The sequence below is a fragment of the Eptesicus fuscus genome, chromosome 2 (genome assembly GCF_027574615.1).
Source record: "Eptesicus fuscus isolate TK198812 chromosome 2, DD_ASM_mEF_20220401, whole genome shotgun sequence".
NCBI classification, from domain to species: Eukaryota; Metazoa; Chordata; class Mammalia; order Chiroptera; family Vespertilionidae; genus Eptesicus; species Eptesicus fuscus.
The window spans coordinates 77,051,670-77,070,914 of record NC_072474.1 but is presented as its reverse complement, the minus strand read 5'-3'; the positions used below and the strand labels follow the sequence as shown (position 1 = coordinate 77,070,914).

The 19,245-nt window shown below is 35.1% G+C and overlaps 1 protein-coding gene across 4 annotated transcripts in view; it reads right to left on the bottom strand.

Annotated features, from left to right (window-relative positions):
- Positions 1-19,245, bottom strand: part of EPHA5 (EPH receptor A5) — a 339,786-nt gene that overhangs the window by 147,836 nt on the left and 172,705 nt on the right. For all 4 annotated transcript variants that reach the window (XM_054728753.1, XM_054728760.1, XM_054728756.1 and 1 more), the window contains exons 4-5: positions 16,679-16,834; positions 12,416-12,751 (exon numbers count right to left, since the gene is read on the bottom strand). In XM_054728753.1, coding sequence (XP_054584728.1) covers positions 12,416-12,751; positions 16,679-16,834 — 492 coding nt within the window. The remainder of the gene's footprint in view (positions 1-12,415; positions 12,752-16,678; positions 16,835-19,245) is intronic.

Here is a 19,245-nt window from a genome sequence, read left to right as displayed (position 1 = left end):
CTGTATTCCAATAATGTATCAAGTGGACTGTTAATTATTAATAAATTAGATATGAGACTTAGTAAAAATGTTTCCGATAAATAATCTTAAGATATTTCTTTATTTTTATGTATTTTGTGTTATTATATAATTCAACAATAGGTCATTATCAGTAAAGGTTAATAATATAGTATTGATATTCACCAAACAAGGCACAATCATTTAAATAGATATAAGGGCAGTTACAAAATGGTTTATCATCTCTTCCTAATAAGTGCAGCTGTTATCATGACTACGTAGGGGATTGAACAAATGCATTTTCAGACATATACGTGTGATAAAGGAGGCAAGACAGAGATTTAAAAATAAAGTGAAGTCAACAAGTCATTCAAAGATAATTAATTTGATGATATTGTTGCTGAATATAATAACCAAATTGTCATTACTATCTTTCTAAATGTTTCACTTTATTAAGCTTTATTCTTCAATTCTTTAATTCTTCAGTGGGAAAATAAAATCCTCTAAGGATGGAGCATGACTTCAACTACTCTATATCTTTCAGAAAGTTCAGTAGAGTATAATGAATGCAAGAGGTGCTGAATAAACACTTGGTGTTTTAATGCATGGCAATCAATTTAAGGAAAATCACATGACCAAGTCATTTCAATACACTATGAGGAAAAAAGTTTCAGTATTCTAAGTAAATTTGCTTCAGAACCCAATAGAGGACTCATGCATATGGTTGATTTAAATATGATTTTTCATTGTGGTTTCACTATTATACTATATCTAAAGAGCACACTTAAGATTTGCATGATGCCAGGCCATTGGGGATGCTTTCAGAACTTTGTTCCCAAGGATTACTAATAAAGGGCAACAGCACTTCAGAGTGAGTCTTCAAACAAAGAATTTATATTCTATGCAAATCAATTTACAATATGCATCTTTACGCAAATAAATTCACAGCATACATGCCGATGAGACGAATGGTTGAATAGTGCAAATACTGAGCTGCTCTGATTCTGAGCTGGGCCACAAGAATGTTTGATGCGTCCATAGGAAAGGGATCTGTTGAACAGGGAATACATTTGCAAGCAGAACTGACACAAAAAGAGCAGAGTTTAAAACTAGCTTCTGGATGAGCAGCAGGAAGAATACTCAGATTAGAGAGAAAGGAGATAGTATTAACAACATCGCCACTGGTGTAAAAACAGACTGCCAGCAGGCATTTTATAAAGAGCTTTTGGGAAAAGTAATGCCAAGTGAACCTGATTAAGGGTTGTCACCATTTCCTTAGAGAGGAGGGATGGGAAACAAATATTTGAACGTCCACAAGTGTCCTTTTTCTGGAAATGTAGGCCAAACACACTCTACAGGAGAATCATTCTGTATGTGTGTACGTTAAAATATTTTTGGATGTATTGAATCATAAATTCAGGGTGTGCAGTCCATGAGAGGGTAATTATTTAGCACACTGAAGATAGAAAATACCATGCATTGCTCTTAAATAGCACAGTAGTAATTATACAAAATTTTTCTAGAATGGGTTCAGTTATTCTTAGTGAATCTTTTTGAAAAGAGTCGAATGTCTAAAAAAGAGAGATTAATAACGTAGGCAGGCCAGCTAAGCGCAGGCCTAAAATGACAATGTCATACTTCAGAGTTCTGAAAAAAACTGAGTTACAATTAGGGTTCTGTGTCTTCCTCATTAATTTAGAAAAGGAAGAAATACCCAACATAAACAAACAATAATTTGTCACAGAATTATTTGAAGAATTAAAAAAATAATTTAAAACACATTATACATCATCATTACTGTTCGTAGTGGAATTATAACACTTATTTGAATAACAGAAAAAAATCCAACTCATTCATTTATATTTTTTTTGTTTTAACAAACACAGATGTTAGGCCCTGTTATGACCCTCGGGGGAAAATTCCAGAAAAACAGACAAGAAAGCACATAGTTATAGTGCAGGTTATATTAGAGAGGCATGCCCAAACTGGAGAGTAGAGAAAGCTTTCTCAAGGAAGCAGTGATTGAGAGGGATCTGAAGACTGAGCAATCTAGGACAATTGTATAACAGGTAAGTTTTAGGCAGAGGAAATAGCATGTGCAGTATTTACTAGTGATTCAGAGCATAATGGCTCCAAGGTAAGAATTCCCTGGTTTAGATTCCTATTCCCTCACTTACTAGATTTGTGACCTTGGGCAAATCACTTCACATCTTTTAACTTCAGTTTCTTCATCCTAAAAATGGGAATAATAATAATATTATGTCATGAGGATGATGCCAGAATCAAATAAGAAAATGTAAATCAACTTCTTGCATAGCAATGTGCACACAGTATGTGCTGAAACACGCTAACCCTCACTGTGTCATTGTTACCAGAATAGGTAGAAAGAGAAGAGACGGAGAAGATCCTAACGTGCCTTTTTAGAATCCAGTTAAGTTTCTGGCAAGATCCTAAAGTCAGTGAACCAAACATGAATTCTGATGGCTTCTAAAAATATTCCATCGCATTGGCTGCTGATGATTAAATAAACCAGTCATGAATTATGGACAAATCCATCAGATTAGACTTTCACCTTTGATCTATGTTTTCGAAACTGCAAATAGGCATGGAAACAAGCACAATACTTGCGCCTCACTTAAGCCAAGTTTCCGAGCAGACTGGCAGCTTCTGTTGGCAAAATTAAAAGCTGCTGTCGGCAGCCATACAGTCAGCACACTAATCTGGTGACAGCATCAGTGTGAGCCCGATGTAGAGATATTTGTGATATGTGATTAAGTAAAACATTTGTCTCTAGATATTTTTCCTTGGGAACTTCAGTATTTGACCAAATTGATATCTAACCACACATGACAATGATGTAGTTGGAAAAATTTGTATTTTTTCCGTGTCTATTTTGATGAAATGAAAATCGTCTATTTTACTATATGCAAAGTGTTTTCCTCCTTTCTGCTCTTACTTTGATGCTGTTATTAACTTGCTTCTTTATGTTATTGCTCCAGATATTTTATTAAAATTAGAAGAACTTGAATGATAATATATAACTCAGTGCTTTAAGAAATCATCGAAGACAGAATCATTATGGAAAAGTGAAGTTTCTCGGTTTTCTCCTCCCACTTTAAGCAGTTGCTTTTGTTACTCATTATTTTTTGTTTTTGATTATTTTTCCTCTCTGAATTTACTTCACCAATGAGTCTGTCTATATCAGTGATGGCGAACCTATGACACGCGTGTCAGCACTGACACGCGAAGCCATTTCTGATGACACGCGGCCACTGAGGCGGCCGCATGCTGAGGATGAAACATTTGCTGCTCCTGAGGATGAAACATTTGCGAAATAATGTTTTTTCCTCAAAGTGACACACTACCCGAGTTATGCTCAGTTTTTTGGCGAAGTTTGATACACCAAGCTCAAAAGGTTGCCCATCACTGGATACTTATAAAGTCTGAAACCTATTAATCCCACAGTTTCTTACATGGATTTTCACTATTTGGAATATAATTAAAAAGTTTCTTAGCTACTACTATAGTAGCATTTATTAACACCTAATTAAATGCTGTCATTACACTAATAACTTTGCCAATATTAACTAATTTAATCCTCACAAGCATCCTATATCATAGATACTGTTTTATTTTTCGATTTTACAAGTGGAAAAACTAAGGATTTGGGATGTTTAAGTAACTTACCCATGTCACACAGGTAGTAAGTGACAGAAACAGTATAGAAACCAGAAAGCCTGGTCCACAATCTAGACCTTTAACCAATATATGAATCTAGATCTTTGTTACTGGGTTGAATTGATGTGTAAAGTATAGTGATGTATGATAATTTTAAGCATAAAATGAGATGGCCAAAAGCCACATGGGTGAATCTAAAATATTTTGATTATGGTGAAAAAATTAGTAGACAGAAAATATTTAATGTAACCATTAAAATTAAATCATATGCATATGAAATAAATATTTTATAAGAATAGTTGTAAATAAAATTAAGCAATTAAAATGGTTGCTTTTTAGTGTAGGGAAATGGCAAATGGATTTGGGATAGAGATGGTACATAAAAAAAATATATAAAAACTAGATGAGGGCCTTCCATGATTCAAAGATGGTATTAATGTGCCCATGTGTTGAAGCATATTATTAATTCAACCTTCAGTCTTAAATTAAAAAAAAATAGAGTAAAAAACAAAGAAAAAAATTAATGGAAGAAGGAAGGAAGAAAGGAAAGAAGGGAAGGGGAAGGAGATAAGATGGAAACATCTCAATTACTTTAAAAACAATACTTTTTCAAAATAGAGATAACGTTTAAAAATTATATGTAGAAATTTTCATTCAAAGCTGAAAAAAGTTATTGGCATATATCTTCAGTTGAATGTCACTTTATATATTTATAAAACGCACGTGGTGAACCTTTTCTTGCCAACACAGAAATCAGAACTCATAAAACTCCAGGTTCCCTTTCTGCTAGGACAAAGGCATTTGGCTTTGGATTCACCACACTGACTTGCCCAGGCAAGATATGGTTTCAAATAGGCAACTTAAGGATTCAGGCTCTTGGGAAGGTCTCAGTTCTTGCTTTCTTCTGGTGAAAATGGCAGCAAAACATGAAGTTCTTTCAGGACTTTCAAGTGTGAAATTGCTACTTGTGGCAGTAGCAATTGCAATAAAGTCATGTACCTGTCATTTAAGGTTTGGCAACTGTTGTGGCAATGTTTTGCTTCATCAGAGCAGATCTGTTGTTGGCTATTGGGCATTTCTCCTGGAAACTTAGCCTCTAATCTGTGAATCTATTCTTCTCAATGATTGTATGAGCCACTTCATATACTCTATTGGAGGCCTTTTCCATTTAAAGTAGCAAGAGTAGAATTTATTTGCAGCTAAGATAACAGACATTAAAAACAAACAAAATGTTCTTATAAAGAAGTGTTATAGGCAACAGTCTTTTAAAAGAATGGGAATATAAGACCAGCGATTTGACTAACTGTCTTTCACTGCACCAAAGTTCTATCCTATCTAATAAAGAGGGAATATGCTAATTGACTGCCCCGACCTCAAATATGGCAGCACCCACAGCCAATAAGAAGGGAATATGCTAATTGACTTCCCCACCCTCAAAGATGGCTGTGCCCACAACCAATAAGAAGGGAATATGCTAATTGACTGCCCCACCCTCAAAGATGGCTGTGCCCACAGCCAATAAGGAGGGGATATGCTAATTGACTCCCCCGCCCTCAAATATGGTGGTGCCCACAGCTAATAAGGAGGGAATATGCCAATTGACTGCCCCGCCCTCAAATATGGCAGTGCCCACAGCCACAAGATGGCAGTGCCCAGTCCCCTCAGCCCTGCCAGGGCGGCAGCCTCACACCTGCCTCCGGAGTCCTGAGTCCCTTCAGCTCCCCAGCTGCTCAGGGCCAGCCCGAGATGCAGTCAAGCCTCGGATGGTAGCGGCCCAGCCACCCAGGGCTGCCTGAGGCTCAGGTAAACAGGGCTGGCCGAAACTTGTGCTGCCAGCAGTGGCAGCATCAGAGGTGTAATGGGGTGTTGCCTTCCCCTGATCGCCGGGTCACCTCCTACCCCTGAGGGCTCCCAGACTGTGAGAGGGGGCAGGCTGGCCTGAGGGACCCCTCCCCTCCGACCAGTGCATGAATTTTCATGCACCGGGCCTCTAGTTTAATATTAAAGATGGTAATCTAACAATGCTTGGCAGAGAGTGGCATATGTCTCATCACCTGTGGTCATCTCAAATAAAGTGACTCTTGAAGATAATATTTTGGTTACCAAATTCCACTTGTTTTAAAATATAAACACATGAGAAATACAAGAAATATGGGAAGGATTGGCTGTGTCTAACTGCACTACAGAATTTAAAGAAATAAACAGCTCAAAGTTTGAAATTTCAGCTCAAGTCATATTTAGATGATCAGAGTCTCCATTCCATAAATATCTCACATGCTCTTACAGTGAGTGGGAAGACTGACAGAGCCAGACATCAAAATCCAAGTCTCAGTCCACAGAATTCCTGAATTACAAAGATTTATTTTACTGCCTTGCCTTCTAAGAAAATGAGGTCATTGATTGGAAAGAAGTGAAATCCTGAACACTGGAATATGGGTATGTATAAGAATTCAGGTGACTAAAAATATTCTCAACTTCTAAAACATGTCCTGCTATTGAATTCAGCTATTCCATAACTGAATGAGGAAGTTGTCCCTTTTTCTTGTCAATACCAAATACACACTTTATCAAAGACCATTACCAGATAGAAGGAAGCAATTTTCTTCCTGCCCAAACCTATTGCTCCATCTGAACTGAAGATCTCAACAGCCAGTTATTGGATCACTACTACAGACAATAAGCTTCTTGAATATGAGACTTCAAAAATTCTATAACTTAAATTTGCAGAAGCATTGGAAATAAGTGCAAAAATGTATTTTATGTGTTCCTTACATAGAAGTGAGAAACAATTTACTTCAAGCTCGTATAAACACATGATTAGAGATTCTAGATTCGATGTGCTTCTCTAGGTAGTTGGCACAGGTGCTACATGCTTCTTCTATCAGTTGATCAAAATCTGGACTGAAAGGTCACCTTAGATAAATAAAGTTGAGATACTGGTGATACCTTTTCTGTTGTAGAAGAAGGCATTAAATGACATATTGAAATAGAAATGTTAAATTAGATTTATTTTTTAAGATTTATGAAACTACTCACTACTAACATTTTTATATATTTTTAGATTATTTTTATTGAACTTATTGGGGTGACAAAATAAACACACAAAATAGAACAGACTCATAGATACAGAGAATAGACTGACAGTTGTCAGAGGGGAGAAAGGCTGGAGGACTAGGTGAAAAGGTGAAGGGATTGAGAAGTACAAATTGGTAGTAACAGAACAGTCACAGAGATGTATATTATAACATAGGGAATAGAGTCAATAATATCGTTATAACTATGTATGAGGCCCAGTGAATATTTGGAGCAATGGGGGGGGGAGAGAGGGGACCACACTGAAAAATGCATGGTTTCCTAATCACTTTATTGTACATCTGAAACTAACACAGAATAATACTAAATGTAAACTCTAACAACAACAAAAAAGTAAAAAGCAAAATAAACAATGAAATATTTAAAAGTAAAAGATAACTTTTTTTTCTTGTTTTATTTTTCTAAATATAATTTTGAATCTGAACAGTTTGTACATGCATCGATGTCACACAAAAATAAATTAGTAAGAAAATGCCAGAACAAGTTACAAATGTGAAACAAACCAAGAAAGAAATGCATATATAAAATAATAATAATAATCCTTAGAGGAGATAGAAGCTGAAGTTAAAATCTGCTAAAGAAGTTTTATATAAAATGCACACATGACACAGATAACTTTCTTCAATGTAATGTTTTAAAATATTCAGGCTAGAGAGAACAAAGATGGCAGGGTAAGTAAATGCCGTACTCACTGCCTCCCACAATCACATCAAAATTACAACCAAAATACTGAATAACCATCATTCAGAACTGCCTGAAGTCTGGCTGAGTGGAAGTCCTACACTAGAGAAGTAAAGAAGAAAGCACATTGAGACTGGTGTGAGGGATGGAGGCTCGGAACGGGCTGGTCTGACACCCACGTGTGGCGTTTTTAATCAGGAGGGATATCTGGGCTACTGAGGCCTCACTTAAGGAGCAAGGAGCAGTTCCTCTTAAAGGACCAGCGCATGGACTCGGACTCACTCCTCTGAGCTCCAACACTGAGGCAGTGGCTTAGGGGGGATCCAGGGATATATGGGAAGGAACTGGATTGTCTGGATTCAGGGCAAGAACTCAGGGGTGGCTTTCTCCCAAACAGGGGTGCTCACAGGATTCATTGTTCTTAGGCTGAGATCTTCCTGGTCTCAGAGCTGACTGGCAGAGATCATATCCAAGGCTCCATCAACCTGGCTCACACTAGTTGCTCAGCCCTGGTGATTCCCTGAGACTCTACACAATTTGCAACCCCAACCAAGCTGTTTGCAATAGCTTCTCCATATGAATGGCCTGTACTGGTTCAGGTTTCAGACTTTCTTAAAACCTCTCAAACAAGCAGCAGCTGAAGCCAGTATGCCCCCATATCTATCAGTAAGGGACCCAAGGCTTGGTACTAGCACCAGACTGCTTTGCTTCATAGCTTGGCCTCTCCTGGGCACTTCTAAGCCCAACACAAGTAGCAGCCATCTGCAGATATCTATGTAGCTCCTGCTGGGTAGCCTCAAGCAATGACTGACTTTGAAATTCCTGGGAGGCCACAGAGCCAGTTCACCTGGTGAACAGCTTCAGAATGTACCAAATTCAAACTGTATACATCCACAAGTGACACACTCAAGGGGAAGACTCAGTGAGCACCAAAACCCCACTGAAGCAAGTCTTGTTCCAAAGGGGTGTCTCCTGCACAGTAGCTCTTCTGCTATACTTACAGCTGGTCCTCTACCAATTCTGGGAGACATAGCAACTCTACTTAATACATAAAAACAAACACAAGGAAGTAGCCAAAATGCAGAGACAAAGAAACATGTCACAAATGAAAGAACAGAAGAAATCTCTGGAAAATGAACTAAATGAAATGGAAGCAAGCACGTTACTAGATATAACTTGCTTATATCTAGTTCAAAACAATGGTTATAAGGATGCTCAAGGATCTTAATGAGAGCTTCAAGAGACTTAGTGAGAACATCAAAGATATTAAAAAGAACCAGTCAAAAATTAAGCATACACTAATTGAAATAAAGAATAATTTACAGGGATTCAAAAGTAGAATAGAAGATGCTGAGAATCAAATCAACAATTTGGAATATGAGGAGGCAAAAAACACCCAATTAGAAGAACAAAAAGAAAAAAGATTCCAAAAATATGAACATAATGTAAGGAAACTCTGGGACAACTTCAAGGATACCAACATTTGCATTATGGGTGTACCAGAAGGAGAAGAGAGATAGCAAGATATTGAAAACCTATTTGAAGAAATAATGACAGAAAACTTCCCCTAATTGACAAAAAACATGTGTCATTTAGTTATCGGAAGTACAGAGAGTCCCAAACAAGAGGAACCCAAATAGATCCATACCAAGACACATCATAATTAAAATGCCAAAGGTTAAAGACAAAGAGAGAATCTTAAAAGTAGCAAGAGAAAAGCAGTTACCTACAAGGGAGCACCCATATGACTGTCAGCTGATTTATCAACAGAAACTTTGCAGGCCAGAGGGAGTGGCAAGTAATAGTCAAAGTGATGAATAACAAGAACCTATAACCAAGATTACTCTACCCAGCAAAGCTATCACTTAGAATTGAAGGTCAGATAAAGAGCTTCACAGCCAAGACAAAGCTAAATGAGCTCATCACCACAAGCCAGTATTACATGAAATGTTGAAGGATATTCTAAAAGAAGGAGGAGGAGGAGGAAGAGAAGAAGGAGAGATAAAAATATGAACAATAAAATGGCAATAAATACATACCTATCAATAATCAAATCTAAAAATCAAAATAAATGAACAAATAATCTAATGAACAAAATAAACTGAGGAATAAAATAGAACCAGAGATATGGAAACATGGAACAGACTGACAAATCTCAGAAGGAAGGGAGTAAGAGGGGTAAGAGATTAACTAAATAACTTATATGCATATATGCATTACCTATGGACACAGACAATAGGGTGGTGAAGGCCTGGGGTGGGATGGAAACTGGGTGGAGGGGGGTAATGAGGGGAAAAAGGGGGACACTGGTAATTTTCTCAACAATAAAGGTTAAAAAAAACCCCACTATATGGGGATGAAAGAAAGTGAAAGGATTAGCCAAAGAACATATATACATAACCCATAGACACAGACAAAAGTGTGATGATAGCCATAGTGGGGGCGGGGGCGGGGCCGGGGTGAGGGATAGGTTGAGGTAGAAAAAGGGAAGAGCTGGGGGAAATGGGACATCTGTAATAGTATAAACAATAAAGCTTAAAAAATAAAATATTCAGGCTTTAAAAACTAATTGCCACAGCCCACTTTGTATAATGTTGGTACTTGATAAATGTTTAGCAAAGGTAACTTTAAATCTAAGACTTTTTAGGAGCTACTTGAAGTCAACAATTTTTGTGGAAATTGAGACTTGGTTGGTCTAGAAAGTCAGATATTGAGAAATATCATCCTATTTTGCTTTTTGTTTTGGTAGGTTTGCAAAATTTTACAGTATATGTACCATGAGAACTTGGAAAAAAGCAAAAGTCAACATAATTTTTCCCTGAACACAAATGTTTGTTTTATATAATAACTATGCCTTGAATAGCTGGATGAAAATTTGTATTTATAGTTCAAAAAAAACACACTTGACAGAACAGCAAGTAAAAAAAAAGAGCACATATAATTAGAGCAAATATTTATTAAGCACATCATTTAAAAAATAAACAATCATTTCCTACACCTAGTTTATCAGAGAAATATCTTCCTATCTTTCAAAGAAGTTAAGGTTACACAAGCTAGAGGATGTTCTCCCAAAGAAATACAGCTCCTAGTGATTGCTCAACATGCTTTCAATATGTTAATGAAAGATTCACAGTAGAGCTAAATTGAAAGATGTTGCACAGAAAGCCTGAAATCACACGTTTAAAGCCAGTATTTTTCTGATGTGGGAAGACGGTTTACTGAACACGTGTCATTTAGTTACTGTGATGAAAAATCGACATATATTAGTATTGCTGACAGCTGAGTCAATGCTGAAGAAAAACTTGATTTTCACTATTCCTGTCCAGCTCTTTAGCATTTTTTTAGTTCTACCTTAAGTTAAAGAGTAAATAGAGAAAAACATAAATTCACTGAGAAATGTAGCATATATGTGTGCAAAGTTTTCTCTCACAGAACAAAAGATATTCTGTGAAATGTATTCAACATTGATAAAACATCTACAATGTTCTTATACACTGAGTGGCCAGATTATTATGATCTCTGAATGCATAATAATCTGGCCACTCAGGGTATATCCTATATAATAAAAGGATAATATGCAAATTGTCCCCTTGACACACACACACACACACACACACACACACACACACACACACACACACACACATATATACTGAGTGCTGAGTGGCCAGATTATTATGCGTTCAGAGATCATAATAATCTGGCCACTCAGTGTAGATTCTTAGTGAATTGCTTAAATACCTTCAGACCATCTGGATACTCGTGAATGTTTTCCTCAGTTTTATCAAATAGAAGTAACTATGAACTCAACTGCATACATTTTCTTATCTTAAGTAATAGCTACTTGATTGACTTGATATATCCAGCATTTCAAATGATTTTGGCCAAGACTTGATTACCATTAGCATTCTCTATCAACTCAATCATTCCACAAACTACAGTCTTGTACTAATATTACATGACTAAGTCCAATTACATTCAAACACATTCTATTTCACTGAGTACTCTTGGCAAGAAGTCCACACAGACAGAAGTCCACCTGAGGTACTAATGAAGTGACAAGTTTATGCCCTTCAACTAAGAGATGTGGCCAGGGGATAGAGGAAAGTTACATACAATGTGTTGGCTTTTAATGCCACTCCCATGCACACATAACTATTGTTGGCAAAAGCAGGTTATAAATTACTTACAGGCTTGGAATGATTATTGCCAAATCATAAGTTGAATTATTAATTCAGCTATAAATTATCTTTGGTTCTTATTTTATCAGAAAGAAGCTTTTTGTGTTTAAAAGTGAATATTTGAGGTGAAAATATAGAGAAATTAGAATCTCAAGTAAAACTGTATTCATTACTAATAATGACTACCTAATGATTCTAACACCTTCATATAGAAGATAGATGTGTTTTCATGTGGTTGTACATAGTTCATAGTTATTCTAATTTTGATAAGTGGTTTTATTTAAAAATTCATTTCATATACTTGTTATAATAATAGAAATAATAAGAAAATACTTTTTCAATCTGGAAAGAAATTTCAGCTGTGGTGCCAAACAAACAAATGAACAAATAAGCAAATAAATCCAGTCTGATTATATGTTAAAATAATAAATTAAAACACTTGAAGTAAACATAACAAAACAAAATGTAGATTGAACTAGCACTGCATGAAATTGAGACAAAAAATTCTGCTATAAGTGGATTTGAGCCAGAAATGTATTTTTAATGAAAAATTCAATTAAAACATCTTTTTTTTTTTGTCTGTCCTTGAAAGTGTCTGCTAAGAAAGCCTTAGCCTTTATTTGCTTAATACTAAAAGAAACATCTTGAAATGTATTCTACTTCAAGTCCTAACTCTCTGATTCATGAGAAGTTCTCACAGATCTCAGGCAACTTAGCCCTCCGCTGTGGAGATCATGGACAGAACTTGGCCTAAGGTACATTATTTGGTTGGACATCACACTTACCTGCTTGATTTGTGGTTACATTTACAGACACATACTGCCGGGCTCCTGGGCTCAAGTCGGATACTCCATTCACTGCCTCAATCTCAAAGGTATAGTTTGTGTGAGCGAGCAGATCCACCATCATGACAGAGGTGTTTTTCAGGCCGATTTGCTGGGGGAGGTACCTGACATGACCTCCACACTCGTCACACACACCTGCATGGGAGTTGCACTTCTTGCATGCAATATAATATGACACATCTTTCCTTCCACCAGTGTCAGCAGGAGGAATCCATTCCAGAAAGACACTAGTTTCATTAACATTTGAGATGGCATTCCGAGGAGCTGAGGGGGGTCCTGGTTTGCAAAGTAAAGTGAGAAAAACATATTTTAAGATAGTCATCTTTACTACACATAACCCTGGTCTGAAGGAGAAAAAATAGATTTGCATTTTTTTTTAAATAGGGAGAATCAAAGAGTCATCATTTGAAATAATTTTTGGAAAGTCTTGTTACAGTTTTGTAGGGACAATACTGGATTGTATACCCTGTAGAAATAATTTATCTTAGAATTGTAACACTAGTTCAACTAAAGCAGATCTTTTGCCTAGTGTGTATGTAAATAATTATGGTATACAACTATATATGCAAAAACAGTTAAATGAAAATAACATATATTTAAAAATGGCAAGTCTTTTATCAAATACCTCCTTAGGATTGAACTAATTACTTCCTTCTTAGGATTGTACTAATTACTTCCTCACTAAAATTGTCCCTAAAACTTAGGAAGCAAACAGGAGAGCTTACCAAGAATAAGCATAGGTACAAACTGGGTTTTTCAATGTGGCTCTTGAATAAAAAATTCTGCAGCAAGTAAATAATAGCCTTAGCTTACCTAAAAATACATTGGCTATCTACTCATAATTGAACAACAGAATTTGAAACCTTCCTTCAATGTCAAGAAAACACTAGAACTTAAGTAGTTGGTCAATAATACAATATTATAATAAAGGTTTTTTTAAAATGTTGATATTGCTTTAAGATGATGGCTTTCTGCAAATTATGAATTTTACTTAATTGGGAAACTAAATTTTATTTTTAAAATAATTCACAAAACTACAATGGGAAGAATAAAAGTATTTAGATCTTGAGGGATTAGCAGAACAAATTTATCAATAAATAATAAATAGCATCTATTTGTATATTACTTTACATATTTCTAAAATTAATTAGCACACTAAAGAGAACTAAAATTGATTACACATAATTACAACAAATGTAAAACCCTCTGGTGGGGAGAGTTGATAATGGGGGAGTCTATGCATGTGTGTGGACAGAAACTATATGGCAGATCTTTCTGAATTTTGCTATAAACTAAAAATGGTCTAAATAAAAAAGTCCTTTAAAAATTGATTGCATAATGTCTAATGTTAGTTGATTTTTAAATACTTAGAATTAAAATTTCAGTCAGCTGTTACTATTATGTCCTCAAAGAGAAAATAAATTTATATTTGTTTCAGACTTGATTAGTAAAGATTTCCTGACAGGAAATAAAATAGACTATGGTGGTAGTTGAATGGTTCATAAGCAAAAATAAGGCAAATTTAATATGACATAGTTATATTAACATGCATTGTCTGTTCTAAACATAAAGATTCATATTACTTTCTACCTAAAATTTATAGTCATTACTGCTGAGACCTAAATTTAAAAGTAATAGGAAAGTTACCTAATATTTACAAAATATTGTTTAAATTAAAGGACTCTATAATCAGAGTTGCCCTTTTTGACAAAACAATCCCCACCCTGGCAACATTTATAGTTGAACCCTGTGAATTTTTCCATACATACAGTTTTACACACTTGTGTGTAGAAGTCACCTTTAAATTGAAGCAAGTACTTAAGATGAAACTACAAGTATTATTTTTTACTATAACTTACTTAATATTCAATAATGGAAAATTATGGAGAAAATATAGTTTGAGATCAAATGTTATGTTTCCTTCTAAGAAAGTGGTAAAAAAAATACCTGAAATATATCTGTTCAGAATGATACCAGGCTTCTGGGATGTTTTCCCTACCAACTGGAATGCACGCGCATGTAACACCTTTTCTCTAAATCTGATTTCTTCCTTTTCTTCTGACTCTGCTACTGATAGCCCCTCAATATTTGAATGGGGGCTCATATGAAACTCAAATTTAAAGTTAAAATGAGACTCAAATTTAAGTGAAATCCGAAAGTAAAAGAAAAAAGTAGAAGCTCAGACAGACTTGCACCTAAAAAATATTATAATGAAATTCGACTGGCCATTTATATATGTGATGTCTGAACCAAGGTAGAACTGTGAGAAGTACCCTTGATTTAAGGAGATTCATTAGAATCTTTATTTTAGTTTGATTTTCTTTTCCTATACATTTTGTTTATTACATTTTGTTTTCCAGATTATATATATAGATTATTAAAAGGAATCGAACCATAAATGTAAGTCCGAAGAGCCAAAGGGAAAGCAAAATTCTAGATTCTCATCTTAACATCAATCAAGCCATCTGTTCAAGGGAATCATATGCGGTCTTTGTGGTGGTATGAATGCAATTTAAAAGAGAACACACACACTCACAGATTATATATTAGTGAGACTGTCTACACAAGTCCCAACAGTCTTTTTGAGAAATGCATACAAATCGGTGTTGTTTTGAGACAGTGTTAGAAATTCGCACAGCTGGAGACAGAGAAAATATGAAGCCTCAGGTCCTAAGTGCTAAGAAGCCCTCGTTACCAGAGCACAGAGTATCTCCATCCCTAGATCTAACATATTTACAGAATGGAGGCTCACATTTATGCTAAGAAGAAGAAAGATCATGGCTGGACCACTTAAAGAAAATTATAACTAGAAAATTGCTGATTTTTTAAAAGTATCTCAAGACATGGTTTTCTCTTTCTAATTTACCATTCTATTGTCTACCCAACCGTTCCCTTACTATTTGGGCTTTCTTTTGATCTGAATAATCAAAATAACCTCCACTGCAACCAAAATGCACCACATTCAAACATAGTTTATATTTCTTCCATTAAAATTTAGTCTCCTAAAAGTGTATATAATAATGCCATTTACTCATGTGAAGGGGAATAATTTATCATTAGTAATCGCTTAACCCATAAAATTATCAGTCTGGTGATAAAAGAATGATCTTTAGCAATGCAAAGCTAACTAATATCAATAATTTGAGGAACTATGAACATATGTTTCACTGACACTGAAATACAGATAAAATTTCAGTTTGTGATTATTTAATAAAAGGTATTGTATGCCTCTTTTTATTTATTACAACTGAAACTAAGTTTCAAAAATCTGTCATCATCTTTGAGAGCAGTTACAATGTAATGGAATCTAAAATAGTTAAAACAAGGCAGGCCATGAAAATTAACTGTTATGAAGAGAAGGGATCCACTTTTCTTCTCTTTTATTTATTTTTTTAAATTTGCTATAGAGAACATGAATGTGGAAAACTACGAAAGTATTGTCATGAAGCAAACAAATTCATACATTTGTTTTCTTCCCAGAAATATATACGCAACACTAGAAAAAACAAAATCTCCAGAAACGTTGATGGATGTGAATCCATCCACTGCAAATGTTGAAATTAGGTGTTTAATATTCATCATTCTAATTATATGGTTATCTGATCATATAATTAATAAAAGTTAAGGACACACACTCCTAAGAAACACTGCAACTGCTTGAAAATCCTAGCTAAATAATTTGTCTTCTATTTGGCACTTAAAACCGATTTTCCAACACCCAGTTAGTTATCCATGTCCTTGTAATATTCCCTGTCTTCTATTGTAAATGACCTCATTGGCCTTTGCAGCTTAGTGGTGTAGGTTAGAACAAAGTGAAAGTGGAATTGACTACATGTTTATGTGGTTAGAAAGCTGGCTTGGAAGAAGAAGAAAATTTACAATGAACGGGGAAATGGATTGATCAGAGTCATGTTTGCCTACCACTACGGGAACTCACAAAATAAAAGGCAAAACTCTAAGTCTGTGTCTTAGATGTTGACATTGAAATTCGGGAAAATGGATGCTTCTCACAGTGAGTGAAACATGAGCCTCAAATTTTTCAATGCTTACTCAAGAAGATTGAAATGTGGTGAAAACTATACTGGAAGATTCAACACTATTCCTGTTGTAGGGGGAACGGTAATAGAATGGAACAGGCTCCACCGTGCTCCTCCTTCAAACTGGTGAAAGTTAGCATCACCATATAGCCGTGGGTTTCCTTACTTGTGCATGCCATTGTGGGTGGATCAGACTCCCTCCTGAAATAATCCTTTTCACAGACACAAGAGGTTGAAGCTTCCTCCTGGGTGTAACTGTGAGGTGGACATTTGCTGCAGCTCTGGTTGTGAGGTGAGGCTTTGAAGAACCCAGGTCTGCACACTGTCAAAAGAAATAAGAGACTAAGCTTTTCCCTGGAACAGATGCAGGGTTTGTTTTGTGAATAATGTCATTATTTTGACTACTATACACAGATTACATATAGCACAATCTTTGCAGTAATTTTAATTTTTTAATAAGCTTCTGAATAATAAATACCAGGCTATTCATTCAGATAATCAAATATGTACTTTAAGTCTTTAAATTAAACATGTTTGAAATGTTTTATATATTTAATGATTTTTTTTATGCTACAGGAGCTTATAAGAAATTATAATGGGCAGTAAATACTTATTTGCATTTAAAACTGAAGCATTGCTTTGAATATAATTTTCATTTCCTCTATTAATATATCATATGTTGAAGAAATGCAAATTTGCCACTATGCTCATAAAATGGTATGGTACACAGTAGATGATCAAAAAATTTTTATTAAATTAATTGATTAATCAGTAGTTGCTTTAAAATTCTGTTAGATTGGGGAGGATGCATGAAAGAGTTGGTGCATTATTCACATTATGTTGCTTTCTGGAGGAGGTAGATTTTAGGCATTTGTTTTACCTTTTACTCCATTTTAGAATTTTCTTTTTCAGTTCAACATGCAACTATTCTAATATCGGTCATGCTTATACAAATGATCTATAAAAGGTAGAAAATGTGTCTCATTCATAATACTTATCACAGTGTTTGACCACACTAGGTGTTCATAAATTGTTATATAATGCACAAATGAATGACTGGCATGGCATAAAGTTTGTAACTGAGCTATTTAGAATCACATAAAGATAATGTTCCCTGATATTTTTGTTGACATTTCTAAGTTGGTGGTCAGGTAAATAAGTGCTAATGAAGTAAATCTTTTCATTCTGTTCATTCCCTAAACTTTCGTGTTTTTCTTCTTTCTCAGTGGCTAATAAAGTCAAACTTCAATATTCCAGCTGCCCAGTGTGAGCCATTTGAAGACCAACAGATACCAAGCTCATGGTTTGGTTATTTTTTATGGCTTAGTTTACTTAAGCTAATAACCATCTATATTTTTTCTATTGTTAAAATTAACTGTATACATATACATATACATATACATATACATATATTTAAAATATTTTATTCATGAATAATGACCATTTGCTAAGCTCAAAGGAAAACGTGTATTTCAATAAAAAATGTTGATAGACATAATGAATTGGGGCTAGGTTGCATGTGCCATAATGGATCTGGGATTTTAGTAATCCATGCTAAGGTGTTCTGCCACCACTGAATAATCAGCACCTGACAAAAATAAGAAAGTACTTTTTTCAGTAGGTCTAATTATAGCGATAGTAAAGCCTTAATGCTCTTATAAATTCAGAGAGAATGTGAAGGTATTGGAAAGATAAGAGCTTTTTGATAGTATTAAGGGCATTCTTGTAGTTAAGTGATTAGGAGAAGATTTAAAATATTATTTTTCTTATAATAGGATTGCTGTAGCAGCCAGTACTATCCTTAGGTAAGTTATCCAATTTTCTTCTTTTATCCTTTTATTCCCACTTTAAACACTATTTGCTTTCAAAGACATGAAGTGCCAATCCACTTATTCTGCAAATTTGAAATTTACTTATCATTCATTAAACAAAAGCCTTTTTTTCTTTTTAATGAGTGCCTTTTAACTTAAATTTATATGATATCATGTGTAAAACTGCTGTTCAATCCTCCATGGGAACTTCAGGAAATAATGTAAACGTAACTAAAAAGTTGATAAATCTACCTTTCTGTTCAATAGTCTAACGAAATTCTTTCAGCATGTGCGGTAGATCAGACATTTTTTTCTTGGTATTGGGGTACAGAGGTAAACCAGATAGGAATAGGCCTGACTTTGTGAGTCTTAAAGTAATTATACATATGATTACGCTAGGAATGAGAACTATGAGAGTGAACATCTACACCTAGTTTAGACTGGGACGTCAACGAAGATTTTTCTACGGAAGCTGAATTTCTGCTGAGTTGTAAAAAGATTAGTAATATTATCCAATTAGAATAGGAATATTGCAGAATAGGGGGGTAAATCCTTCCATAGGATCAAAAGAAGTGGGGAATAAAAAGGAAGATGGAGGAAGTTAAAGAATTGATGAGGCAGATAATAGGAATCAAGTATAATATGTATTACATCTATATTTGCCACAGGAAAGGAGACACCAGGTTATAAACACCTTAAAGTTGTGACTTGGGATTTTCATGAATGAATAAAAATGAGCAGGGAAATAATAAGATCAAAGTGGTGTTAAGGAGACCATTTCACAGAAGTATGGGTAACAGATTGGAAAGGAGCATAGATAGAGGCAATTGGCCATTTTGTTTCTATTGCATTGATCCAAAAAGGGACTCTATTGCATGACAAGAGTGGTTCTAATGGCCAGAGATAAAAGTGAATTCAGGAG